This window comes from Berkeleyomyces rouxiae (assembly GCF_048999995.1).
Source record: "Berkeleyomyces rouxiae strain 22BRR77 chromosome Unknown BrBRR77_ptg000009l, whole genome shotgun sequence".
NCBI classification, from domain to species: domain Eukaryota; kingdom Fungi; phylum Ascomycota; class Sordariomycetes; order Microascales; family Ceratocystidaceae; genus Berkeleyomyces; species Berkeleyomyces rouxiae.
In genome coordinates this window covers 1,107,825-1,135,313 of record NW_027396499.1, presented here as the reverse complement: position 1 = coordinate 1,135,313, position 27,489 = coordinate 1,107,825, and the positions used below count along the sequence as shown (strand labels likewise).

Sequence of the window (27,489 nt, the reverse complement as noted above, 5' to 3'; positions counted from 1 at the left end):
GGCCCCATAGCAATTGGGTCTCCTTTGACAGCCATCACAGTCTATTTTTCCTTCTTTTTTTTTCTTCTTCTTTATCTCTTCTCATCTTGATCATCACCAGAGGCATCCCCCAAAGAGCACCTTCAGCAGTCCCTTTTTTTTTGTCTATTTTTTGCATCTTTTCTGGCTTCCTTTTTTCTGCCCCCTCGTCTCGCGACTTGTTGTCCCCTAATCCTTATCTGCCTTCATATTAAGCACCCCCCTCGAGCCAACGCTATAAATCCTTTCTTTCTCTTACCGTCTTTTCTTTGCCTGATCTGACACGTTGCTTTTTAGCTCTCTTCAGTTTGCTCCTGCTATCGCGACATCCGCCCTCAGTTTGAATTCTCTTGCGTCGATCTTGGACGCAGTACTCACTCCATTTTCGCGACCTTTTCTCAACAACACCTCACAATCTTCACCATGGCTCGCATTCAGATTCCTGTCGAGCTGCTGACGTCTCGTCTCGGCCTCAGCGAGCGCTTCTCCTCGTTCCGAAGCGGCCCGCTGACAAACCGCTTCTCCAACATGCGGCCCGTGTCCGAGTTCTTTGACATCAAGCGCTTCTCCAAGCCCGAGAACTTTAGCGAGGTCCAGTCCCGTGTCAACTACAACCTGGGCCACTTCAGCACCAACTATCTTATTTGCTTCATCTTGCTGTCCCTGTACGCGCTCTTGACCAACTGGCTGTTGATGTTTGACATCTTCCTGGTGTTTGGAGGCCTATGGGGCATTGGAAAACTCGAAGGCCGCGATTTAGAAATTGGCACTTTCCAGGCCACTACTTCGCAGCTTTACACCACTCTGCTTTGCGTGTCAGTTCCGCTGGGCTTGATTGCCTCGCCTTTCTCGACGCTGTTGTGGCTTATTGGTGCTTCCGGCGTGGTCATTTTCGGCCACGCCTCGTTTATGGAAAAGCCCATCGATGAGGCTTTTTCAGGGGAGGCGGTCTAGGTGGTCGGCCGCGAGCTCCCAAAAGTGCGCCCCAATCGGGAAGACCATCGAGGCGCGGGCCAAGACGGCGGGAACAGGACCTGGCCGCCGCCGCCAGAGGCATGGGAGACATGTCAACAGGGCCCGGGTCGGGGGACGACGAGACAGAGAGATTCTCGAGAAGCAGACAAGGTCTTGCTTCGGGCTCGGTCGTGGGTACGCGTGCGGCATCACGTGGCCGCGTTGTGGAGGAAATAGAATCGGGAGATGAAGAAGGCGGACAGGGCGTTCTTGCCAGACGTTCAGATGTTCTCGGCCTTGCCTACGGAGACTCGAGTGGGCTCTATGATTCTTATGACGACGAATACTCGGACGACTATTCTGAAGATGACGGACTTGATCCTAGCCTGTCGCAGGAGGAACGCGACGAAATTTTGGTGGAGTCTGCTATGCGCAGAATCCAGGACGCCCAGCAGCGTGGCTCATCCGACGTTCACCTGTCCAACAAGGAGCTGGCTGCACTGGAACGCCACAAGAAAAGAATGGAGGAGGAGCGCGCACGGAAGAGAGCCCGCCGACGCGAACGCGAGCAGCAACGTGTTGCTGTTCCGATCTCGCAGCTCTCCTTTGACTTTGGCTCGCGATCCAATGCCAGCTCTCCTGAGCCCTTGGAACCGGGCTCCCGCACCGCCAGCTCAACCTACCCACCCAGCTCGACATCCATGCGAAAGCGCGGCAGCGTGCAGCGCCAATCCAGCGTGAGCGCCCGCGACCGCGAGACACCCTCGCGGTCCAAGACTGCGGTGGCCGGGTCGGTCAAGGACATGAGACCGGTGACGCCGGGCTCGCTGGCTGCCAATGCCACGCCGCCGGCGTCTGCGCGCAACAGCCCCAATTCGGCGGACAGCGAGGAGCGGTCGTCAACGCGGCGCAAGACACGGTCGTCGACGGGCGCGAGTAGCACGCATGAATCGTCACGGCGGCATCGTTAGGTGCGTGTGTCGTGGGGCTGGAAAGGGGGACTTGGGATGTTGGTGGATCATTTCTGGAAAGAGAGAGAGGGTCATTTTTTTTTGGGTTCTGACGGTTGTGTCAGGAGAATAGTTCCTTGAGTGTTGTTGAAATAAAAAAAGTAGCGTCTTATTCGATGATGTCACAAGTTTTGTTCTTGCAATTAGTGTGAAAGAGTCAAAGTGAGATGATATGGAATAACTAACAAGTTACTGAAGCGGTATAGAGAGAAGAGCAAGCAAAAACATGGGGTTGGAGGGCGGGCCAGAAGAAGAAGAAGAAGTGTCGTGATTCTTGGTTTTCTTTATAACGGCCAATGAAAAGAAAGAAAGAAAAGCAAGGAAACTCATAGACCCCCAACGCAACGCATCGAACAACAAGAAACTGAACGGCAGAGAGAGCCAAACAAAAACCAAAAACTCGTAACATGATAAACCCCACACTCACCGTCTCGATTTTTTTTCGTCTTCCGTCGGGACTTCTCAGTCACGGAAGATCTTGATCGCGCTGTTCCACAACGACGGCTCCGGCGACCCCGAGCGCCCGACGTACCCATCGGCGATGCTGTGCGTCGAGCTACCGCCGCCATAGTACGCGCTGCCGGCAGCCGCCGTAGTCGCCGCCGCAACAGCAGCCGCGGGCGCGCCGCCAGCGGACGTCATCCGCATCGCGTCGCCGACGGCGCCCAGGGCGTCGCCCGAGGCGGCGCGCGCGCCGGTGCGCAGCAGGTGCTCGAGCTTGGCGGGGATGCGCAGGCCGAAGCGCGCGAGCAGGGCGACGAGCGCGCCGCTGGTGATGAGCGGAATGATGACGAGCATGAAGACCTTGAGCGGGTGGCGCTTGGTCCAGTGCAGAATGTCGCGCAGGATGCGCTTGAGCTGCTTGTAGGCGCGGGCGAGGAAGCCGGCGCGGGGCGAGCGTTTGTAGTAGGATGGGCGGCCTGTGGGGAGGAGGGAGGGGGGCGTAGGGTTAGTCGTGGGGTGCGGATCACGGGCCATGGAGCAGAGGCCACTTACTTGCGCCAAAGAAGCTGGACTTGCTGTTGTTCGCGCCCCAGTGGCTACTGCCGGAGCGGCTGTTATTCCCGCCGGCCATGTTGAAAAAAGAGCCGACGAAGCTGGCAGCGGGGCCGCGCGAGCGGGAGCGGTCGGCCGAGGACGAGCGGGAGCGGCGGCGGCGCTGGTGGTGGTGCGAAGACGAGTGAGAGGAGCGCGCTTTGTGTCGTCGCGAGGAGCGCGAGGTGATGACCGAGGCGGCGTCGGCAGAGAAGAAGCCCATGGTTTATAGGCGGGGGAGGGGGGCCCAGGGGGGGGGGGATAGGATAGGAGGGGAAGGGATGCGGGCCAAGGGAGAAAGAGCAAGAGAAGCTCGACGAGGCCGGCGAGAGCTGAAGAGATTCCAGCACACGAGGAATTGGTTGAAGCTGAGCTGAAGATCCAAGCTCGGCGGGCTGCTGAGCTGATGCAATAGCAGAACAAGTCTAATGGCAGCGAGAAAGCGAGAGAGAAAGAGAAGGAAAAGGAGAAGGAGATACACGGCCAGAGAAAACGATAAAAAAAAGAAAAAAAAAGAACAAGGACAAGAAGCACAGGCGCTCTGGAGAAAAAAGAGAGAGAAAAAAAGAAAGTGGCAGGGCGTGGTGGTGGAATGCTGCAAGCAATAATAGAAACCGTTCAATAATAGCCCAGGCCCTGGTACTTGGACTTTTTCTCGACTGGTTGGAGATGTAGAACTGTACAGGTATTTATTACTGCTTGCGGGCTAGTCTCTGCATGCATCTACGGAGATTTCTGGGGCGGAATAAGTCGATGGCTGGAAAGAAGACCGAGAATGGACAGGCTAGACCCTATCGCTCGGTTGGGGGCTAGGGTTGCTGTGCAAGCCGGGCTTTGGCCGCGATGGCTGTCAAGCTATCGCAGTAGGGGCCGGCTGCAAAGAGGCCAAGTTGAACGAGCAGCACAGTGGCCACGAGAGTCCAGTGTATATAACTACTGCAAGATAGAAGCCCCACTAAGGAAGCAAGTCCAAAGGAACGTTTGTCTTTTATGGCGCAGTGGTAGTTGTCGCGCTTTGACCATTGCCACATGCATAGTCCGAAGCATCGCAGCCACGGCGGCCTCTGAAGATTCTGGGTGATCTCTTTTCAACCCACCCGAGTCAGTCTTGGCCGCCGTCAAATATCCGGCTAAAAAGTCCGGGGACTTGCTGCCAGTGTAGAAACTGAAAGCCCAAAACCAATTGTCATGTCGTCGCGAGCCCCTCCTAATTATTGGACGCCAATAGACACCCTTGCCATCGTCCCAATGCAACGCAGTTAGCTATAAAAGGTTGCACCCTCACCTAACTCTCCCCAGACACCATCCTCGAGATCCCTGAAAATGCTTGCGCGCAAAAGATTCGCGAGGCTTACAAGAATTGAGACTAGCCCTCAAACAACCTTTCTCCCTACCAGGGTCTTGGCCTCGCTAACATTCCGCGCCCTCCGTCCACCGGGGCCGCTTTGAGGACCCACCGCAGCCGGGCCGCCGCCATCCGCATCATCATCACCGTCTTCCGGACCATCGTCCATGTCGCTCTGCTGGGCCTGGAATTTCTTCACGGGCGGTGCGTCAGCTGGCGACTAGGCCAAGGCGCACGCCAAGACCGACGAGGCACAGTTTGCTGATGTCTTTGAGGAGATGTCCAATGCAGAGGGTCTCGATGGGCGGGGTGAAAAAAAAAAAGCGTGCATGAAGTGTTCCAGGAACTGCCGGCTGATGACAAAGCACGCCTTTTGGCAACGCTGGGGGCAAAATTGCTGAGGCGAAAATGAGTAAAATTGCTTCTCAAGGACAGTGACTAGTTGTAAGGAAAACAGGCTGAGACCAACGTACTCGTGCTACAAGTGTAGTCAAATTCTTGTTTGGGTTGATGATAGTTCCACGTGGTCATGTTACACAAGCAGTTGGGCACCTGATTAGCAATGTGAGAGCAGCAAGTCGGTGTAACCAAGGCACACATGAGCAGCAACAAGTGAATAAGGGTGGCCGTGTGCGTTGGTGAATTTCTCTACTGTCGTTCTCTTGCAGCCATAGAGGCCGTAGTTCACCAATCAAAAACACATAGCTCTGGCATCGGGCTTGTGCCTCATAAACTTTGCACCAATAAGCGGCAGTTGTTCATATTACAAAGACTGTGCATAGACTTGTATCGTCACATCAAGGTCAAATGATACGGTGAGCAGGCTGTTCAGGCTCGAGGCGAGCGAGCTCAAGAGATGTAAGTCTTGTTTGCTGTTGATGCTTAGGCTCTCCTTTGTACAAACATAGCTATGCCTATTTATTAACAGCTGATGGATGGACTTTCGAGGAAGGGCTACACATGGCCCTCTAAGCGACACCTTCACCTGCACACATCCTTTCTATCATACTTTCAACCCCCTCTCAATACACTACTCACCACCTACCTAGCCACCATGAATAAACTAAGTGGTGTTGCGAGCGTCATTCAAGTACTTACTTTGGCGGCTGGCCTCAGCTCAACTTTGATGGAATACGTCAAGGATGTCAAAAACGCCCCGGATACCATACGCCGTCTTCATGACGAAGTGAAGAATCTTCAGGAAGCTGCAAAACAGGTCAAGGATTTATTAGAAAGTCCGAATGCGACCAGGCTCAGGAGTAGAGACAGCCTCAACGAAAACATTGAAAAGACCAGATCGGAGTTCCAGAGTCTCTACGATGAGCTAGAGATAAAGTGGCCACAAACACAGAAGGGAAAGAGGCACTTGAAGTCATTGAAGTGGCCTTTCGATCGCAAATACGTGGAACACAAGATAGAGAAACTTGAAAAGCTCAGTGACAATATTGCTCGCGCTCTTCAGGTGGACGATGTGTAAGTGGCCGCCTCTATTGATATCCTTATCCGTATTATAACTAACAGACTCTGCAGTGGAGTCAATCTCGACACCAATGAAACTACCAACCACTTGGACGATAGGACCTTTCTGAGAACATTTCCTATAGCACGACACGCGCTGCTCGACCTTCGAAATGAAAGAAACCCGACTTGTCTCAAGGAAACACGAGTGGAAATCCTCAAAACCATCCGCGAATGGGCCAAGGACTCTTCCGCTAAGAGTATCTTCTGGCTCAATGGCATGGCTGGTGCTGGAAAATCAACCATTTGCCGCACTATCTGCGAAGAATTTCAAAAGTCAAGCCAGCTCGGTGCCAGCTTCTGTTTCAAACGAGGAGACTATGACCGGGGAAATCTTTCCAAATTCTTCACAACCATTGCAGTCCAGCTGATCTGGAGATACCCCGGGATTTTGAACCATTTGAGGACAGCGACTCATCATGGTGTCAGCATCAGTGAGATGCTGCGCGTCTCGGGACTCACAACACAAGAGCAGTTCGAAATTCTTGTTTTGGCACCACTTACGAGGGAATTCCATGAATCCAAAGCAACGGATGCCGTAATCCTTGTTATTGATGGTCTTGACGAGTGTGAGGGAGATGAGGATGTCAGGCTCATCATCGATCTCTTCGCCTCTTCCGCGAGGGATCACCAACTTGGGTTCAAGTTGAAATGCCTCATTAGCAGCAGACCCGAACTAGAAGTTCGACATGGCTTTCGTGATGCTGAGGGGACATTTCAGGATCTAGTTCTGCATGAGATACCACCAGAGGAGATCGAACACGAAATTGCCACCGTCTTGAAAGATAAGCTGTCCCAAATCATAAAATATGAAAACGCACTTAATCGCCAACTTGGCAAGCTACCTTCTAGTTGGCCTGGAGCACACAACGTCGAAGCTCTTGTGAAAAGATGCGTTCCGAGTTTCACATTCGCAGAAATTGTTTGTCAGGTCCTTGGTAATGTAGGTTATGGTTTCCCGGATCAGCGAGTGAACTGGATTCTGAGTTCCAGACTTTCCGATCATAAATCAAAGCTAGAGGCAACTTACATGCCTGTGGTGGACAATTTGACCAGGACTGTAGCAGGAGAGCGTCAGAGGAACCTTGTTCAAATGTTCCGATCGATTGTTGGCCCGATAGTGACTCTGGCCAGTCCCCTCACAGTTGACGCTCTAAGCGAATTCATGAGTATTCCAAAGGGTGATATCGACTCGCTGCTTTCCCGGTTACATTCAGTTTTGCATGTTCCCGTCGTGGATCAACTGCCAGTGAGGCTGTTACACAAGTCTTTCAGCGACTTTCTGATGGATCCTAATAGACAGGACACTAACCCATGTTGGGTTGATCAACACGAAGCCCATAGGACCCTGGCTGAAGGCTGTCTGCATGTCATGGAGAAGCACTTGCATGAGGACATTTGTCAACTCGTTCTACCAGGTACAAAGTGCCTTGACATTTAGAGCGGAATTGTATAATAGTATATCCCACCCGTACTTCGATATGCCTGTCTTAACTGGGTCAGCCATAAGCAAGCAGGCCAATTGCTTCTCGATGACAACAGCCATGTTGTGTCCTTCTTGGAGAAGCATCTTCTGCATTGGTTAGAAGCAATGAGTCTACTGGAAAGCGTCCCGGAAAGTCTCGAAATGTTGAGGGCTCTGCAAACACTTGTCCAGGTGAGTACTACCAGAAACCCAAACAGAACTCACAGGCTAACATACTGTAGCCAAGGAAAAGCCGTGGTCTACAGATATTCTTAGAGGACGCGATACGTGTCCTGCGAACCAATCTGGGCACCATCACCGATACTCCTCTTCAAATCTACTCTTCGGTCCTTGTGTTCACGCCAAAGAGTAGCCCCGTTCGACGAGTCTTTGAGGACAAGATTCCGCGGTGGATTTCCATGAAGCCGCACGCGAATGGTGACTGGGACCGATGTGAGCAGACTTTGGAAGGCCACACCCAAAGTGCGAACATGGTAGTCTTTTCGCCTGGCGGGAAAATGGTAGCCTCGGCTTCATCCGATGCAACGGTCCGGCTCTGGCGATGCGACAACGGTATCTGCGTGCAAGAGCTTCAGGGCCACACTAAAGCAGTTGTGTCTGTGACCTTTTCGCCCGACGGCAGCCTCTTGGCTTCGGCCTCAGATGACTCGACAGTCCGTCTTTGGGGAAGTGATGATGGTGACTGTCTACACGAGCTGAAGGGCCACACTGAAAGCATCAATTCAGTGGCTTTTTCGCCCGACGGTAGATTGGTAGCCACGGCTTCATCGGACAAGACAGTCCGACTCTGGCGAAGCGACGATGGCGTCTGTGTTCGAGAGCTGAAGGGCCAAAATAAAGCAGTCCTGTCAATGTCGTTTTGGCCTGACGGCAGTCTCGTGACCTCGGGCTCGTCCGATTCGGCGATCCGGATCTGGCGAAGTCATGATGGCGCCTGCCTGCACGAGCGGAAGGGCAACACTGAAAGTGTCGATTCAGTGGTTTTTTCCCCTGACGGCAGATTAGCTGCCTCGGCCTTATCTGATACGACGGTCCGACTCCGTCGAAGCGATAATGGTGACTGTGTACAGGAGTTCACGGGCCACACGCAACAAGTCAATTCCGTGGCCTTTTCACCTGATGGCAGGTTAGTCGCCTCGGCCTCATCCGATACGACAGTTCGGCTTTGGCGAAGCGATGATGACACTTTTGTGCAAGAGCCCATTCATCACAGTGAAGCAGTCCATTTCTTGACTTTTTCGCCTTACGCTCATCTGGTGGTCTCGGCCTCGGATGATTTGACAATCCGGCTCTGGCGAAGCTTTGACAGGGCCTATCAGCACGAGCTAAAGGGCCACACTGGTGCCGTCTTATCGGTTGCGTTTGCGCCTGACGACAACATCATGGCTTCAGCGTCGCTAGATTCCACCGTCCGGCTCTGGAAAACTGTAGAAGGCACCTATATGCATGAGCTAAAGGGCCACAAGGAAGCTGTCTCGCTAGTGGCATTTTCACCCAACGGCACGCTTGTGGCCTCGGCCTCGTTTGATTCGACGGTCCGGGTCTGGCGAACTGACAATGGCGCACTTCTGGAAACCCTCAAGAACATCCACACCGAAACACTCCAGTTCGATCACCTTGGAGCGTCTCTTTTAACAGATGGTGGTGTTCTTCCGCTTAAAATCGGCCAATCAACAGGCCAAAGGACTCCTCACCCTCATACCCAGCCCTCCAGTGAGTTAACAGTTAGCCCAGATGGTTGTTGGGTCAAATGGCGGGATATCCCAGTGTTGTGGATTCCTATTTCATTCCGTAGTTCTCATTCATCGGTCTATAAATCTTTTGTGTCAATTGGCACTCCATTGGGCAAGGTCACCATCATGAAATTTAGAACATTGGACTCTTTGGATCGATTTTGCCAGAACCAACCCCATGTATGCAAGCGAGGATATCAGGTAAAGCGTCATGTGTAGCCCCCCGCCGAGAGAACGCACGACCATGTGTTCACCACTTGCCTGGCCATTATGGATGGAGTAAGTGGTGCTGCGAGCATAATTGCAAGTGGCGGATGGCGACAACGGAAGGGTGGGAGATGTAGCAGACAAAATGGGAACTAAATACAATAAAAACAAAAGTGCTGTGCGGGAGTAAAGCAGAATTCGACTACGGGTTTGATCTCGTTGTGTAGCCTTACTCATGTTGCATGTCATTTCCGCCTTGTTTATACTGTCAATCTACATCAACTCAACTCACTCCCACGTCATGCTGTCATGTTACACAGATAGACGGGTCGCTTTAGACGCGCGTATGTGGGCTGACCAATCCTTCAACCCTGTCAAGACCGTGGAAAAAACCCGGGTGGGCCACCTTTTTTTTCTTTCACCTGCTGACAAAGCATGATTCTAGCCGATATTCCGTCATCACAAAAACGGATCGCGGTCGAATCGACAGTAACGAAAGAAAAAAAGCCTGTCGCCTTGCTTAACAAAACAAACAAGCCTCTCTCCGCCCTGGAACAAAAAAGGACCATCAGCCTATCCTGCTTCACTCCCGCACAGCGCTTTTATTTATATTGTATTTAATTTTCTTTATTCCCATCTTGTCTGCGACATCTCCCACTCTTCCGTTCTCGCCATCCGCCACAATGCCTACCGATACCACCGTTTGCCCCAGTATGTCTCGCCGTTCTCTCAAGCCCAGTCTCTGTGCCTGCCAATTGCGCCCTTCTCTCTCCTAGCACCTGCAACTAACGCTCGTTCCGCGCCTGAGCAGTCCCCTCCGCTAGCGCCACAGCTCCCGCTGGCGCCGATCCCGCGAACAAGCCCAAGGTGCGTCTTCTTAACCTCCGCGCCGCGCCCCACGCCGCGGCGCCCGCGGCCCCAACTTGGCGTCGCACCGCCACATGTTCCTTCTCCGTATCTCCTCTCCCCTTCGCAACACTCCGCTAACATGCCCACTTCATCTCCCTCCCATAGCCCTGCTGCGTATGCAAAGACGAAAAAGCCCGGCGCGACGAATGCATGCTGTTCAGCAAGGCGGCCGACCCGGCGGCCGACTGCATGCCGGCTATTGCCGCGTACAAGGCGTGCATGGCGGGATTCGGCTTCAAGATCTAGGCGCCTCCTGGTCCCCGATACGGCTGTAGCCTTGCGGGACTGGGGACTCCTCTTGCTTGGCTTGCTTGGTTGCCATGGAAGCAAACGGGCATCACATATGTGAGCTCCGGTCTCTGAGACACCGCGGATTCTCCAAATACCCACGGCGTCTCCTCCCGGGAATCCTCTTCCTGTTTGACCGTTGTACCACCAGCGCCCGCTCCCATGGTCGAACCCTTCTTGGCTCCCAATCTCTTCCCAACCTGCCAATCTTGGCCCGACATCCACACCACCAAAACCTTTGTACCACCACACCACCGCTTCGTCCATGATACTCTCTCGGAAGAACCAAGCCCACTCTCCACACAATTCTAGCCACATACTCGCTCGGAAACACAGACCGTTGTGAGAATGTGTAGCCCTGTATTTATAGTGTACTCCTACTTAGACATAGAAAACATACCATCGTTGACGCCACAGCCCACGTCCATAGTGCAAGTACATGTGTATAACATGACAGTAATGCCTCGCGAGTAGACAGGCAAAGTAAAGACATTCAGTTCAATAACATGACAGTATAATATCATGCTGCCTAACCCGACTAACTATTAGTTGTCTTTTTCTTTCCGTCTCTCTCCCTGCGATAACGCTCCTGCACCTCTCGCGCATCACACATATGGGCAGCAACACTCGCCTCCAGTACACCAAACGCATCCTCTGTCCTGGCGCGCACGTCGGCAACCAAGCCCGCCAGCGTACGCCGTAACCCCTGGCTGCGTGAATGTTCGGCTCTAGCCGTCTCAAGGCTGTGCATTATGGTCCGAACGCTTGTTTTTTCGTGAAGATAATGTTAGCGCCCCTGACTCGTGCAATTCCCAACCATCTGTTAGAGTGTAGACTGGTCAAGTCTGGTCAAGCCTTGGTAGCATCGCCGCTATGTCTATTAGACGGGAACAGACATGGATGGGAGAAGAATGAAAGTACAGGCTTACGTTTTCGAAGTCTCCACGCGCAGCCCGTGGATAATCCTGCCACGCAGTGCAGCGATGGTCTTCCCGTGTGCCTTGCGCTGCATGGCCCGGCGCTTATCAAGTTGATTCCGCATCTGCCGCCGGCAAGCCATTGGTTAGTAAATAGTATTCGCAAGGGGAGAGGGCACTTTCTCCTCCCATACGGAAAAAAAAAGAAAACGAAAGGCTCCTCCGATGGCACTAGAAACTCACCACGCCAAGCTGCTGCATCAGCATCGTCACTCTGACGCTCGGGTCGGCCGTACTGCCTGTGCTAGTTCCGCCGTCACTGTTCTCACTCCTATCGCTCTCGTCGCTCTCATTCCCTGTACCATCGAGCCCGGCGCCGTAGCAGGTCTCGCCAGCTTCGCGGCCGCCTGATGCGGCGACATGTCTCTGGGCCCGCTTGGAGGATACGACGGTAGAGGCAGCGGCACGATTTGGGCGGCGCATTTTGCGTACAGGCTAGAAGAGGTCGAACAGACTATGTTGTTGAAAAGCAAAGCGATGGTAGATAGAGCAGGCTGAAAGCCAAGTATGCACAACTCGGAGGATCTTGGGACTGAGAATCTAGCATGACCATGGTGGTAATTCTCATCAGGTGCTGAAAATTTATCATCGCCCCTCTTTGGCAAGATGGCAATATCTTCGATCGGCGATGGCTGTTGGACATTCTGTCTTTGATTCTTTGGCAGAATGGCAATTGCTTCACCAAGTCGCCAATGCAGTGTGTAATCCGAGGGAAGTTACTTTCACGGGAGACATGTTTCTGTCGCGATTTCCTAATCAGGGCATAGCTAGCGAATCAGACATAGGGGCGGCACTGTACTGATGGAGCACAGACAAAACGGCACAAAGGCAGAATCGGACAAAATAGGCAACTGCACAAAGCGGTACGGGACATGTTAAGGGCAACTACGCACAGATGATTTGGTGGTTGACTACTTCTTGCCTAGCTTCATATTTTCAGCCGTCGCGGCGACAAGTTGATATCAGAATGTACATCTAGTTTTTCACGGGCGGGCTTGAGAAATTGTTGGCAATAAAGGGGACAGCATAGTTAGTTAAATATATATAGAGAAAGGTGGAATGTTCAGAGAGGGATATCACAGAATAAACATAAGTGAATGTAAAAGCTATGTGCATAGAAAGGAAGAGAAAAAAATGCCCAGGAAATAGGGCGGCAAGAACTGGCCCTTGAACAAGGGCAAAGGATATAGAGACGAATAAAGGAAAAAGAAACCCCCCCCCCCCCGGAGACAAAAGAAACTAGGAAATCACAAAAAAGCCGGCCCAAGAAGAGAAATCGCTGAGAACCCCGATCAGAAGAGACAAAGGAAAAGTAAGACGCAAGGGTGGAAATACAGAGAGACAGTGTGTCGGAGACAAGGAAAAAAAGGAAATGGTCAATGAGAGTGAGAGAGCAGGCGACTGCTGTGGAGTGTGTAGCCAAGAGGGAGAAATTTGGTGGAAGACAAAGAAAAAGGAAGTATTTTTTGGTCGACAGTGTCGAGAGAGAGAACGTGTGGTAGATGATGGGATGAGAAGTGTACAGAGATAGAAGCACAAGATGCCATGCATGGTCCGTTTTCCATGGCGTAGCCTGGCTGAAGTGATGTCAGCCCGCATTGAAATCATAGCAGCCGTAAAGAATAAACAGTCGTAAAAAAGAAACAGCCAGGGAGGGTGAGGAGGACAGAGAGAGCGGAAGATGGAAAGATGAAGGAGTGACTAGTCCAGTAGGCAGATCCTGTTTACGAGTGCATGGGCGGCGTGTGGGCAGGCATGGGCCCAGTCTCTTCAAAGTGCTTGGCAAAGAGCGATGCGCTCTGCAGCGACGACGTGAAGTGGATGTCCATGAGCATCTCAACCAGGGCCTCGGCGTCGTGGTGCAGCTGTTCCAGCTCGGCCTTGGAGTAGGAGCGGCGCGGCTTGCCAGGCGTGGGCTTGCGGTAGGCAGCGAAGACGATGCCGCGGTCAATGTTGCGGCGGCTAGACGACTCGCGCGCCGACGCGGGTGTGGCGTCGGTTTCAGACTTACGACGGCCATACTGGCCTGTGTAGAAGGAGCACGCATAGCCCTGCGAGAACTCATCGTCGTGGATCTCGGGGCAGCGGTACTCGATCCAATCCTCGGCCTGGAGGATCTTGGAGTGCACGACCGACGAGATGCGGAAGGGCGATTGCACGCATTCCAGTCCGTACGCGGCCAGCAGACGGCCAGTCAGGCGGTTCTGGCCGTTGTCGGCAATGGACAGCTGGGAGTTGCGGACGGAGCCGGTGGGAGTGGCCAGCGGATCGGCCGACGTCGGCCACAAGTTGACCACGTAGACCAGGTTGAAGTCGTAGCGGGTGGCCAGGCGGGCGGCCTGGAACGCGGCCAGTGTCGCAGGGCGGCTTGACATGGGCGGCGAGAGAGTCAGGAGGTTGGGGTCTGCAGATGCAGAGGCAGACAGCGGCTCGGGCAGGGCCGAGGCGGCAGAGTCCTTGTTCTTGGAGTGGGTAAAGGCACGCGAGCGAGGCTTGGCGTCGAGGGCAAGTCTGCTGACGGACTTCGGAGAGGCCAAGTTGCGCTTGAGCAGCTGATGTGACTGCGCCTGCGACTCCTCCTCGGCAATGTCCTCGTCGTCCAGATCCATAAAGTCGTTGACGGTGGGCTCGCGCAGGATGCCGTCAGCGCTGGCAGATGTCTTGGGGCGCACGGGCGACATGGGGGCCTTTTGGTAGATCTCCGCACCGGAGACGCTGCTGGACCGTCTGAGGGTGTTGAAGACGTCGCGCATCTCCGGGTTGGAGACGGCTATTCTGTTGCGCGGAGTGACCTGCAGCGGGGCGAGAGCGACTCTGGTGCGCTTGGTGGGCATGATGGGGGACTGGCTGGGAGTGGGCAGCGGCGCCGCAGCTTTGGGGGGGAACTGGAAGGCGGAGAAGTCGGGCGCAGGGCCCTTGGCAACGAGTCTGGTGGGAGGAGCACGCTGGGGCGTGGGCGACGCGGCGTGGGGGGTCCGGACGCACTCTTCGGCCTCTGAGCTGGGCGGCGTAATGGGACGGGGAGGATGAGGGAAGTTTTCTAGCTTGCCACCCTCAAAGTAGCTGTTGATGGACATTTCAGAGCAAAAGGACGGACGCGGCTCAAAGTTCAGGCCAGGTGATAGCGGCGGATCAAACGAGAGGCCGGCTGACGGCGGCGGCTCCAGGCCCAGGCCCGGCGACAGCGGCGGGGTTTCAATGGGACACGGGTAGTTGGTGCTGGGAGAGAACTGGAAGGTCAGGGTGGGGATGACGCAGTTGGAGCGGCGGCTGGAGACAGACGACGTGGAGTAGTCGGTGTTGCTGCATTCTGAGCTGCACACGGTGCTGGGGCTGGTGCTTATAGTGCTGGCAATGGTGCTCCTGCTGCTGGCGCTGAAGTTGGAGTTTCGGGAGTTGGGCACCTTGCGCGCCGGTGACACGACATGTGCTGAGCCGGGTCTTTTGAGGTTCTGCGTCGACAGGGTGAGGCGCGACGGCGATTTCTGCAGCGTCACCTCGTCGCGTGCCACCATGCGCGAGGCCGTGGGCTTGATGAAGGACGGAGACGGGAACAGCAGCGGCTCGTCGTCCTCGGACGTTGGTGACGGCAGGGCGTCCATGCGGGCCGAGGCCGGGGGAAACGAAGTCTGCGCGTGGGATGGTGAGACTCGTCTGCGCGAGAAGAGCCGCTCGAGACGGGACATGGACAGTTGTGCTGAGGCGGCCATGGTGAGGTCTGTGGGGGAGGAGAGGGAGAGGGGGGTGGGGGGCGGGGGGGAAGCGAGTGCGGAGGATATATAAAACTGGTGATGCTGCAAGCAGCGGGAGGTGAGTCAAGGCTCGGCAAGACGGGCAGCACGCGGGTCGATGCTCCAATGGCAAAGTTCAACACGTGCAACGTCGGGGCCAGGAAGAAGCAGTCAGACGTGATACGGGCCGCACCAGAGCGCCAGAGTCAGAGTCAGAGTCAGCGTGCGCGACAGAAGCAGGCGAGAGGCGGTGGATGTAGTGGCGCTTGGTTGGCGAGTTGCGGAGCGAGAAGAGAGAGCTTGGAAGAGGAGAGGTGCAAAGAACTAATCAAAGGTTTGCAGAGAGTCTGGGTTTTTGCAGTGTGTGAAGATGGAGTCGGAGAAGAGAGAGAGCAACGAGAACAGGCAGAACAGCAGCAGGAGAGGGTTGGTTGGCGGTAATATATCAAGGGATTTTTTGAAGGAGAGGGAGACAGGCCAGAGAAAAGGATTGAAAAGGAACAAGCGATTAAATCATGGATAAAAAAGACGAGTGAATTTAAAGGAAAAGTCGAATAAAAAAAAAGAAAAAAAGACGAGAGAAAACAGATGCACAGCAAAGAGAAGAGAAGGATGGAAAACACCTCGGCAGGGATTAAAACAGGGAACAACGACAAGAAGGACCGGGGCTCCAGGGCTCCAGGACAAGCCCTCGAGAACCCACCGGCAAGGACAAGCTCTCTATCGACAACACCACCAGAGACAGGGCCCAGAGCCACAGGAAGAAGAAGCCCGAGTCCAAGCCAAAGAAAGCCCCGCCCGCAAGCTTTGCTTTGCTTTGCTTTGCTTTGCTTAGCTCTGCACAAGAACCTCTGCAAAACTCTGTGCGCTGGGCGAGCTCCCGTCTCTCCCTCCAAGCCCAGGCACATCTCCGGCCGCCATCTCCATCTCCATCTCCAAGAAACATGTGGCGGTTGGAAATGCATGTCCGCCAGGTGCAGACCTTCCACGCTGCCCTTTTGCTCGCTCTGGCTGTCTCGGCCACAGGCCTGCGCCTGTGTCTATTGTAGGGATCTCGCCAATTCGTCTGCTCTGCTCGGCGGCCATCGAACGATCAAGCACGGGAAAAAAACAAAAAAAAAAAAAAAAAGCAACAACAACAACACCAGAAACTCACCTGCCCAACCATCCAGGCTGCTGCGCGCAAAAGAAAACATGCAAACATATCCAAGTCACTCCCACACGGAACTTGTCGCGGCGGGAGCAACCAGACCAACCAAGGGCCACCGCCCACGGATGCAGATATACGTGCAACTAACTATACCAACTATACAGACAGGTCACCCTCCCGCTCTTCCAGTCTCCCTGTCCTTCCCCGTCTTGCGGTGCATTGCCTCTCTGGGAAGCTCCAATGAAGCTCACCTGTCTTTGCTGCACCAAGGGAATACGCAGCCCAACAGCCAGACACTCTCAGGCCCATCTGCCATTCACACTTTCACGCTTTCACACTTGTATGCTTAGTTATGTATGTACATACATACATATCTCTCTGTTCCTCTGCCTCCAGATATCCATTCCCCCACCCACCACCATCACTACCACCACCTCCGCCTCCCAGGGGCCCAGTACCAAAGGGGCGTGGCCAACTCGTTCAACAATGCACGCCCTGCGCTGGTGATCCCTGCCAAAGGGAGTCTGCTTAGTCCGCCACGGGGGTGCCCTTTGATGGTCTAGCTTAATTTCTGAATTAATCGCCTGCTCCCCCATCAACCAACTTCTCGCCTGTCACTTTCTGCTTGAGGGTTGTGGACAAGGGTTAACGTGCTGCCGGATAGGAGGAGAAAAGGGTTGCGTCTCGACACAGGCCCAAAGTACCTCCGTACTGCCGTTGCCACGCCTCTGTTTTCCCGTAGCTCTCCCTTCCGTGCTTCGTCCTCGTGTTATCAACGATCCAGGCTCGTCTTTTTTTGCTTCTTCTCTTCCGCCCTCGTGTTGCTATTCCCGTTCTGATGCCACAATCCCGCCATACAAACCCACTGCGAGCACCACCTTGTCCTCAGCCAGCAACGCCTTGGTCCGCCTACAAGTGAACTGGGCTGGCTCCTGTGGAAGGGAGAGCGTCAGATCGGTTAGAGATCGGGCTTCCAGCTGTGCAAACAGTCAGACTCACATCTCTCTGCTTGTTGGCTTTTCCCTGCTGCGTTGTGTCGTAGTCTCCAGCTCCCTTCCTACTCCCTCTCTTCTTCCTGCTCCTCTTCATCCTATGCCTATATTTCCCCTCCCCTCCCACACCCCACCTGTATGTACTTTATACCCGGGCCCGTACCCGCACCAATACCCGTACATACCAGCTGTTTAGCATGTAACACTGATAACACCTGAAGAATATCAACACCCATATCCAATAGCACGGCTAGTATTATACTCGGGCTGCCATGGGAGGGCATGACGACCTACCCTCCATCAAACGCAACCCGGTACAGATCATGACAGAGGACCTTGCCTGGCCTCAAGCTCTGTGTGGGGTTGATACACAAGCATGCAAGCACCTGTCCTGTGTTTAAAGTACCTGACCTGTCTACACGAAACAATCTTTAAATTGAAGGTTTCGTTTTGCATTGTCGACTTTCCGAAATGTCGTGTTTGAGAGCGCGTGAGAGTGTCGCGGGATGTGGTTTGGAGGCTGTTTCGTAGACATGACGAACCGAAAACTCTTACGGTATACAGTAGCGTGCTTTTCTTTTCCTCTAACCGTCACGCATGTAGGGGTGCTCATACCCACAGCCAGCGTGTGTATAGCTGCTCGCACACTGGCGCTAACGAGTAGTAAGTCGTCTCTTCTCCCTTGACAGCTCTGGAGCCCAAGTTTAGCTTCGGCTGCTTTTATCACAGTCTGCTTTTGTGTCTTAGCTGCCGGTCTTTCGGCTTTTATGCTGGGGCGGACTTGGAAACTACAATTCTTCACTCACGTCCAATTATTGCACCCACAAGCGCGGCTGCAGAACCCCAGGAACCAGAGACAGTGACACTTTGTTTCTTCATGTAGAGCCGGCTTTCTGGTTCACCTGCTGATCGGGGGCGAGGGGGGGCGTTACATTACTGTATCTGTATGGATATGCTGCAAGCATTTATGCCTGTTTCTATGTCCTTAGTTGCTGGAATGGGAGATCCGGGTTTGCGTGCTTCTTTTCCTCGGCTTCTCTAACTCTCCAGCACTTCTGCTTCTTGTTCTTATTTTCCTGCCTTCTTCCTAGCCTCTCCCGCTCGGTCTTCGTGTCATCATGTCGTCGTCACTTGTTTCCCTTTTTCATTGGCATTTCTTTACTCTCTAAAACCGGCCCGTCATTTTTTTTTTGATTCAGCCTACGCCAAAAAAGAAATTCCGTGAATTTCCCGTCTCTCAACGACACACCCTCCTTCGTTTCCGCCCTCCGCTACTCCCAGCGCCATTCCTTGTCTTGCTATTCTGTATGCTACTTGTACTCCCATTCTCTTCGTGCTGTCCATCCTTCGCTAGCTTGTGTAGGCTAGTCCACTAGCCACAAAGCAAGACATATTTCACCACTCCACCTCACTTTTGACAACGGGAAGCTTAAAAGCGAGAAGCCGTCACACTAAAGCCCTTAGCCAGTGTTAGGGTGCTACAGAAAGGAATAACTAGCCTCCAACAATTTGTCTTGATTCATCATTGGCGAACCAGCAAGTTGCTTACCTCTGAAGCGGGCTTGAACTTGCTGTAGGGAATTCCTCATCCTCCCAAACTAATACCAATAAGCCTTAGACCATGCTTAGCCTACTTGGTTGACGTTTTGTCTCGTCTCTTCGCTTTTTTGTCACTAAAAGGGCATGATTCAGGAACAAACTGGCTTTGTTTTAGTGAACAGCGCAACTATCCAAGTCAACCTCATTGCCATTGTGTAAGTCGTGAATACAATCTGATAGGGTTTTCATAACCCTATATTGATAAGCCCTGGCATTGTCCCAGACCCTGTTTCCAGAGCTCCCTGTCTCGATGTGTCTTCCTTGTCCCTGGGCCTTTCCTTTTTTCTTTTCTTCACGTCAAACCTGCTGTTGTCTTTGGCGGGGAAGGTCTTCCTTTCTTTTTTTTTTCCTGATCACTACATCGGCTACTGACCCCAAGAAATATACAACAACAAGGCAACAGCTAAACAGCTCATGCACTTCCAAAGCCCCCCTCCAATCATATTTTGCGTGGTTGAATTTAAGTTGTCTCGTTAGATGTGTTGTTTGTTGTTTGACCCTCAGACTCAGCTATTTTCTCTATCTCTGGCTGTCTGGCCATATTGTACCCACAGACCGTCCCAGATTAATACGCTTGTTGTCTAAAGATCTCGATTCTTTATGCCGCCCGCTGTTTGATATTGTGCACATACACACCATCCAAATCCAAGTCCCTTTTTTGGTCTCTTCCCAATGTTTTCATTTATTTCTCCGAGCTCAAGAAGAGGCGTATAAAATATACATAAAATCCCGTCGTTGCTGTGTATCCATGACTTAGTACAGCTTGAATTACCTTACGCCGCACAGATGTTCGCCAAAAGATCTGAAAATGATACATAAAAGAATAAAAAAAACAAGCAAGCGGAGATTTGCCAATATCCTGCCAAAGTCACCTAACCTGCTTTGGCTCGCAGTTAATCCGAGTCCAACTCTATGCTGCAACATGTCGGACTACTCATCTTGACTCAGCTCGGCTTCTTGATAGCTTCCTCCATGGTCCGCCAGTATGTGCATATATGCAAAGCTGCTCTCTTCATCTTGTCGTGATGTCCGTGCCTCGTAAACAACATTGACATAGTGGCAAAGAATAGCCCAAAAAAGGAGACAGTAACACTGAGTGTCCCCAAGACTCGTTTTGCTATCTACCCGTCTTCCAGTCCACTGGGATTCTTATTACCACTTCACCTAATATACTGGGCTACGATGCTGTTATTTGGCTAATGAGGCATTTGCGCGCCACACGTATTTATTTTTTCTTCACTGAATCCCGAGGGTTTCTTTGATACATCAGCCTTCCGGCGCTTTGACACTGCCTGTGCGTCTTTCTCACGGTGTTCTTGTCTCTCTCTTTTCCTCTGGCCAGTAATGAGAGAGACAAAGGTTAAAAAAAGCCGCGCTTGCTGAATAAGGGGAACTTGACCACGAAGAGAGAGTGCCGGGGAAGGGGACCCGGCCCAAATAAAAGGGGGAAAAGGCGAAAAAAAAAGAGAGCCTACTCTTACAGGCAATACAAAGTAAAGTTTGTGGCTTATCATTGTCTGTGGGCAGCCAGCGAGAGACAACTTCTTGAAGAGGGACTTCCTTCAAGCTCCGTGCGCTCGTGGTTCCTCTTTGGTGGGCTGCTTTGTGGTCTTGATTTGGTGTCTTGTGTTGTTGCACCTGTTCTTGGCACCATGTCAAGATAGAGGATAAAGCTTTGAAGCTGAGGGAGGCATGCTGCTCCTGTTCTTGTGGCGTCTAGATGAGAGTCTGGACCGTGCCTTGCAAAGTTTGCAAACAAGCTCCCGTGAAACTGTAAACGGCAAAGCTTAGGCCAGGCCCAGGTGTGTGGTGGTGGTGCACGTCTCGTCTACTTGACTTATATGTACAAGCTTGCATGTGCGGGTTGTCTCGTATTACCAACAAATCATCAACTCCAGGAACATCATCAACTAGTTAGTATGTACATACTTAGTTCTTCACGCGTTGGGAAATTCTTCCCTAGCGGGAAACCCTCTCAAGTTCTCCAACGACGCAGCCGTGCAGAGGGCTCTATGATTGACCCTTTAAGGATCTCCTTCTCGAAACAAGAAGAAGACCGTTGTCAAAAATGAAGACATGCACATCTCTTTCTCTTTTGCTGTGTGCTTTGTGCCTGGATCAGCCACTAGTAGCGGGAAGATGGACAGAAAGAGAGAAGTCGGGCTTGCTGTGTGCTTGTACTGACACAGGTACAGTGCAGCTAGCTAGCCCTAAACGGCAGATGATCGGCAGAGAGAGCGCTCTAAAGTGGACGTGCTGAGAATGCCTTTTTAAGGGGGAAAGGCATACGCTGTAGCTAGTTGTGCAAGTAAAGCACGCACGAGTGCATTTGTAGGCACAAGTAAACAGAGATTTCAACTGCCTTGAGGAAAAGAACAAGCTACAGGGGCTTCATGAAGGTGGCGGCGGTGGCATGCCCTCTTTAGGTAGTGTGGCTTGCTGCTTCTTTGGTAAATATGTATGCTCTTTAATTAATTCCCTTGGGAGCATCAAGAGGGGAGGGGGAGGAGGGCAGTATGCACATGCTTGCTCCGAAGCGCAAGACAGACCAACGGAGCCACGCCGGCCATCTTCTGCTTCCTCCGGCCACCTGGAAAACTCTAGAACACTTGCCATCTTGGGTCAAGGCATGACGCAAAAAAAAGAAAGCAAATCAATAAACTGCATTTCCTGAAACCCGCGGAAGGTGGGGACGTACTCGATCGAGGTCGAAGTGGTCTTTCCCTTTTCTGCTGCCTTCTGTGTCTGCGCCTTATGTAAGCACACGGAGAGGAGGGGTGTTCCCTGCGTGCGCCTTTTTACTGTGCTACAAGTAACAGTCTGGGAAGACCCTTTCTTGTCATCCAAGGCCCATGACGGGCCAATTATTCAGTATGCACACTCTCATATGTTTCTATGTGTGCCTACATCATGAAGGCAAATTGCGCTCTGGGTTATACAGCCAACCAGGTTGTGAAGAATCGCCTAGCAGGGCTTGTGATCAGCCCCTCTCCCAGCGAGTTTCCAAGGCTCATGTTGCCGGGCCAGGAGCATTGTTACGTTGAAAGCGGGGCTTCTTTTTTATACATGGCCTGGGGAGAAAGAGTGAGTGGCCGAGAGGAGAGAACAGGGGTTGTGCCAAACAAAACGAATGCACGCACGTTTGGCACAACCCAGGTCAAGTAAGCCACCCAAAACCTGTTCTCTTCCTCGCCCCGCCGCTGGTTCGTTGTGGATTGACTGCCCACTTGGTGGCTCGCGCTGCTGGGCCACGGCTCTCACCAACCTTGTTCCGCGTGATCCTGCGCGGGCACGGAGCCGGGAAAGCGGAGCGCGTGTGGATGCGGGACCAGAGGAAATAAAAGGGAAAAGGGGAAGGGGGGGAATAGAAAGCTATGCAGTCCAATTTGCATCGTGCATATGCTGCATGCATGCTGATACTTGGATATGTTGGTACAGGACAAACTCCTGTTGCTAGTAAGCTTGCATTGTCTGCTTGTTTCTTTTGCTGGATGCACTGACATCGTCACTGAGGCTTTTTAAGCAATAGCTGAGCGTTGCTTTTTCCTGTCATGATCTTGCATGGCCGGACTATCCTGCCACAGAATTTTCTTCACGAATTCTGTCTTCACCGTCTTCCATGGAGCCCCGGATGTCGCTGTATGGCTGGTTCCTTTTCCTTCTTCTGCTTCTTTTTCCTTTGCCTGGTTCTTGACAAGATGCATAGTTACAGGGATACAAGAAGAGAGATATGGAGCTTCCACAAGTATGCATACGTGGACATAGTAACTTTGCTTGGTGGGGTGGTTGGACTCGTAGTCTTCCTAGTACCAAGTGTATGTAAGCAGGCTCATCATATAATTTCAGTCGTATAAGCCAGCACTTGGTCAAGGGATGTTGTGTTGTGAATGCTGTGCCTCTGTGACATAGCGCTGTAGTACCGATCACCATCGTCTCTGTGATGTGATAGTGACAGCCTTTTTGTGGCCCTTATTGTGAAACGCACATGTGCCACCAAGTACAAGAAAAACCAGGCACATGTACACTATTTGTCAAAGTACAAGTCCACATCCGTGACGTTCCAATGTGAAGTCACCGTCTCACCAGAATAGCTCCTATAACTCACAACATTGATTACCAGACACAAGGCAAAGACCCATACGTTTATAACAAGTATAAAGTGGTTATGACACACAGCATTCAAACGACGTTCACCATGTCACTGCACTAAGCACAAAGCATGCGCCGGCCGCGTTGTGTGGCGTCCTGCACGTCCTTTGTATTGTCTGTTCTTGGTGGCGGCGCCCTCTGCCGTAGGCTGCCAGAAAAAGTCTGTGGCATTCCATTCATCCCTTGAGACTTTATTGCCTACTCCTGTCTCTATGGCTTGTCTTGCGCGTGGTCCCTGGCTTGTGTGGCTTACCCAATTTTCTTGTGCAAGGACATTGGCCCGTCTATCCCGTTGCAGTGACTAGGAGGAGCGACTTACACAAACGCACTTCACATATGCTATGCAATGCGCATGCGCGTCGTTTGTGCATGTTGAGACGACATCACAAAAACGACCTCTTCTGTTTTGCCATATAAGTATATGCAATCACAGCGTGCCTTGTGATGCCAAAGGTCATGCTCATTCAAGTCTCGACCCTCTCCCCTCTTTTTTCGCCTGAAATCTTGTTCCGAACCAGTTCTTCCCGCTGTTGACTGCCGAGTGCCAACGAAAAAGACTCAGGCTGGCCAATCTCACAATCATCGAGGAGGGATGCTCACGCAGAAAGAGGGTGGGGCGGAGTCAGTTGTTTTGTTTCAACTTGTGCTGTTGCTTGGTGTCACTTTCAATACGAAGAAAGAAAGAAAAAAATAATAAAGGGAAAATCACCTATACAAACGCCGGTGATCACGCGGGGGACATGAAGTGATCGTCCACTAAGCAAGATGGCACAAAAGCTTGCCAGCAATACCAGAGACAAGAGGAAGCTACTCGTCCGACACAAACAGAGAGTATATCGCCCTCTCTCCTCAGGCATATTCCAAGTTCCCTTCCGACAGAGACAACTTACAGGCAAGCGGACAGAGAATAAGGCAGATCATCTGCCTAAACAACTCTTTGTTGCACTTTCTCCGGCCCAGGATCCCCGGGCTGGGGGCAGGCTCCTCCTCTGTAAGGTTTATGACCGGCCGGGATTTCGAGTGCAAGAGCCTTGCTTTTCCCTGTCCTTGTCCCCGCCCATGTATAAAAAAGAAGAGCATACAAGCAACAGGGGATGAAAGAAATAGGAGAAGCCTTTCGCACAACTTTTTTCTTTCAATACATAGCATTCATGCTTTAATGGGGGTAGGGGGGAGAGCCCAACGATATATGGATTAGGCCTCTTCCAGTATGTGATCGGCGGGCTCTGCGAAAGTGACCTAGTGATGATCTGCAGTTCAACAAGAGTGCAAGCAGACAAGCAATTAGCCTGAGTACAAGAAACAGCAGACGGCGGGATTAAATAACGTGAGCTGGGTGAAATGGAAATTGATTAAATGCATGCTCAGGAGAATCAGCGGCAGCGGCGGGTGGCAGAAGACAGAGAAGCCAAAGGAACACCGACAAGTTGTGCACGCGGGCCTGCATAAAGACGCCCGAGATGTCGTTGCTCTCTCTCTCTCTCTTTGCCAATGTATGACCGCCAGGCAAGTGGTGAGCTGAAAGCCTTTTCACTCTGTCGTCTCGCCGCCTCTGTTTCGGTATTTGGCCTCGGGGCTTTTTTTTCTTCTTCTCTCTTCAGCTGAAACCAAAGCGCTGCTTGAACTGCTCGTCTGTATAGGGCATTCAAACTCCATCTTCTCTTTTTTTTGCTCCCCTTGTCAGTCCCAAGCCAAAGGGAAGACAGCAAACAGGTGTAGGGCAGGGCTAGGACAAAGACAAAATAACTCTGTCAGAACAAGTCCGCTTGGGGAACAACGGCCGGCGGAGGGGAAGATCCTGTTTTCAGGAAGGCATATTCCGGTTCTCTCGCTCGCTTTGAGGACAGGGTCATTATCAATCCGTCGACGAGTATTTGGTAGGGGTGGCCAGGGCCAGGGGAAAAATCCAAAGTCGGAAGGAGATTGAGGTTATCTGCGCGAATCCCTCTGATTGCCAGACGCTTCACTTTCTAGATGAATGCCTTTGGCCTAGGACTGCCGGGACAAGACGTCAGGCCACTAGCATTGACATCTTACGTCTTTTTGTGCACAATAACATGCACAATGGAGTTATTTGGTCAAGTTTATGTCCGGAGAAATCAGCCCACCATAATATCATAGTTGTAAAAGGAAAACAAGCAACCAATCACATGTTGCCATCAAAGTGATACAAGAAATTAGAATAGGAAACAACTACCCGTCTATGTGACTGAGATCTGTTCACATTTGGAAGGAGGTGACTCGGCCCCGAGTCCGCTTTCTTGACAAAGAAAATAGACAAGGAAAGAACAAGCCTGTCAACTACGAGTCCAAGAAGCAGTTACCTATTGTGTGCACTGCGCCTTCCAACCCTCCTACTTCGCCGACGACCGGGGAGGGGTCCGTTGTCATCCAGGCCCCGACAGAACATGGACTTGAGAAGACCATGATCCCTTGAGGCCTGCCTTGGAAGCAGAGAAGAAGCAGGAAGAAGGAGAAGGGTAGATTCTGGCGAGGCTTGTACGAGCTGAATTGGAAACCGCCTTCTTCTCCGCAATAAACGCCTTCGAGCCTTCTATCTAGTTACTTATATACAAATACAGTAACTAGTTGGCACATATGTATGCACGTATGTACATACTTACACGATAACTAATCACCGTTTCCTCCCCATCAACGGTGTTCTAGCCCCAATTCTCTTACCTCCTCAGGGCTTCTCCCAAGGACAGTCGGCTCTTTACCCGCCGAAAAAAAAACAAAAGCTCAATAGCTGCCGACCTAGGATTGAGCGAGACTCGGGATCAAAACAAAAAGATGGACAAACTGGTTTTTTTTTGCGGTCGAGGCCTTGGGCCACTGTCACCTATCACTGTCACTGTCACAATATGAGCCCATTCACGCTAGAGTTTTGTTACAATGGCACTTTGGGCTGTTGTTCTTCTCATGCCTGACATGAGGGGCTCCTCTCAGACGTCCAATCCCGCACAACGGCCACTTACATACGATGTTCTGGCCTCCGAAGACACTGAGGCTGTCAGATAATGTGAAATGAAGAAAGACAAGGTCAGGCCAGAGAACCCTAGGGACCGGTACCCTTACAAAACTGCGTCTTGGGTTCTCTCGTCAACAGCCGAGATCCTGTGTTGTTTCTTGTCTTCTCGTCTCAGGTCTTGCACCTACCTTACCTCGGTTCATTCTGGCGATGAATCATGATTGTGAGACTACGAGGGAAGCAAGAAGAAATATAACCCAACATGGTACGAGGCATTTTCCTTTTTTTCTTCTTATGTTTGGGAGGGGTTTCTTTTGTCTTTTACCTTTTTTGTGCAGACGATAGTTATACCTCGTCTCAACCTCTCCACACGCCCTATGTGACACGTCGGGGGTCTATCATGAGAAAAGGGAGGCTCCATCGCCAAAGGGAGTGACGCAAGGGGAGGATGTCAGAAACCACAAAAACAGTGGCACTGGCTGGTCTGACTGCTCTGTCTAGTACTGCAGATGCAGGAATAGGCAGACTGCGGCGATGTGGGCGTGGAACATATAACGTGCTTGGGACCCGGCAGAAACAAACACACAATGTCTGGGCCCCCATCGGCGCAGGAAATACGGTTCCGGGATGCCGCGTGCGTGGCCCGGCGCATGCCATGACGCAGTGCTTTCTTTTTGCATGGTGCCGTCATGAAGTATGCAAAATCTATCGAAACAACAACGACCTGTCACTAATAATCATCAAAAAGTACCTGTACATGTGTGTGTAGTTATATGTGATATACCCTCAAGGGTTACAGGCTCTCCTGTTCCCTCCCTTGCCACGACATGTCAAGTTTACAAACAGATCCACCACGATAATATGTCCAGCCGTCCCACTGAGTGCAACCTCGCGGAACCAGAGTAGGCTGATACTTGTACACGCCCGTCACTCAGTCGGAGAAAAAAAAGGGAACTGCTGAGCGGAAAGCCAGGCTCCATGGCGACAGGCCGCTGAGGCCAATGCAACACTAGCCCGACAATCACCGGGCGGATAGCCAGACCCACGATCGCAATCGGTCTACTAGTAGCCGCAGTTGCACCGCTACTACTTACACTACAAGTATGTACCCACAAAGTTGCGCCCGCCTTTCTTCACAGCTCCATCCGCCGCAAGAGTTAGTCTGGGTAGCTGAGTCACGCGTAGCCCATAGCTCCAAGCTCTAGCATGGTCCACGGCCAAACACAGAATGGTGCTAGGCAAAAAATAAAAGCCCACAGGCGCCCGCCTACGGCTGTGTCTTGCGTCTGTGGTGGCTGCTAAGCTTAATCCCTTGACTTCCAACGCTAGCGATCCCTTTACCGACGTGATATCTGCCTTGGGCTATCCGGCCCGCGGTGTTTCTTGCACGTGTACATGTAGCCGTATGCGTGCACAT

General features: G+C 52.2%; 7 protein-coding genes across 7 annotated transcripts; 4 read left to right on the top strand and 3 right to left on the bottom strand.

Annotated features, from left to right (window-relative positions):
• Nucleotides 1–441: 441 nt before the first annotated feature.
• On the top strand, nucleotides 442–972 carry BROUX77_006905 (uncharacterized protein; the record flags this gene model as incomplete). Its single annotated transcript, XM_073751941.1, has 1 exon — nucleotides 442–972. The coding sequence occupies one exon, from the start codon at nucleotides 442–444 to the stop codon at nucleotides 970–972; it is 531 nt and encodes a 176-aa protein (XP_073603052.1).
• A 110-nt stretch (nucleotides 973–1,082) lies between these two features.
• Nucleotides 1,083–1,943, top strand: BROUX77_006904 (uncharacterized protein; the record flags this gene model as incomplete). The annotated part of the gene is made up of 1 exon (XM_073751940.1): nucleotides 1,083–1,943. The coding sequence occupies one exon, from the start codon at nucleotides 1,083–1,085 to the stop codon at nucleotides 1,941–1,943; it is 861 nt and encodes a 286-aa protein (XP_073603051.1).
• A 501-nt stretch (nucleotides 1,944–2,444) lies between these two features.
• On the bottom strand, nucleotides 2,445–3,240 carry BROUX77_006903 (uncharacterized protein; the record flags this gene model as incomplete). The annotated part of the gene is made up of 2 exons (XM_073751939.1): nucleotides 2,445–2,902; nucleotides 2,979–3,240. 2 exons carry the CDS (start codon nucleotides 3,238–3,240, stop codon nucleotides 2,445–2,447), a joined length of 720 nt encoding a protein of 239 aa, XP_073603050.1.
• Nucleotides 3,241–5,416: 2,176 nt separating this feature from the next.
• BROUX77_006902 (uncharacterized protein) lies at nucleotides 5,417–9,304 on the top strand (the record flags this gene model as incomplete). Its single annotated transcript, XM_073751938.1, has 5 exons — nucleotides 5,417–5,835; nucleotides 5,893–6,823; nucleotides 7,340–7,537; nucleotides 7,588–9,079; nucleotides 9,237–9,304. The coding sequence occupies 5 exons, from the start codon at nucleotides 5,417–5,419 to the stop codon at nucleotides 9,302–9,304; spliced, it is 3,108 nt and encodes a 1,035-aa protein (XP_073603049.1).
• A 685-nt stretch (nucleotides 9,305–9,989) lies between these two features.
• BROUX77_006901 (uncharacterized protein) lies at nucleotides 9,990–10,461 on the top strand (the record flags this gene model as incomplete). The annotated part of the gene is made up of 3 exons (XM_073751937.1): nucleotides 9,990–10,017; nucleotides 10,118–10,173; nucleotides 10,321–10,461. 3 exons carry the CDS (start codon nucleotides 9,990–9,992, stop codon nucleotides 10,459–10,461), a joined length of 225 nt encoding a protein of 74 aa, XP_073603048.1.
• Nucleotides 10,462–11,352: 891 nt separating this feature from the next.
• On the bottom strand, nucleotides 11,353–11,903 carry BROUX77_006900 (uncharacterized protein; the record flags this gene model as incomplete). Its single annotated transcript, XM_073751936.1, has 3 exons — nucleotides 11,353–11,374; nucleotides 11,433–11,545; nucleotides 11,664–11,903. The coding sequence occupies 3 exons, from the start codon at nucleotides 11,901–11,903 to the stop codon at nucleotides 11,353–11,355; spliced, it is 375 nt and encodes a 124-aa protein (XP_073603047.1).
• Nucleotides 11,904–13,204: 1,301 nt separating this feature from the next.
• BROUX77_006899 (uncharacterized protein) lies at nucleotides 13,205–15,190 on the bottom strand (the record flags this gene model as incomplete). The annotated part of the gene is made up of 1 exon (XM_073751935.1): nucleotides 13,205–15,190. One exon carries the CDS (start codon nucleotides 15,188–15,190, stop codon nucleotides 13,205–13,207), a length of 1,986 nt encoding a protein of 661 aa, XP_073603046.1.
• Between the last annotated feature and the right edge of the window lie 12,299 nt (nucleotides 15,191–27,489).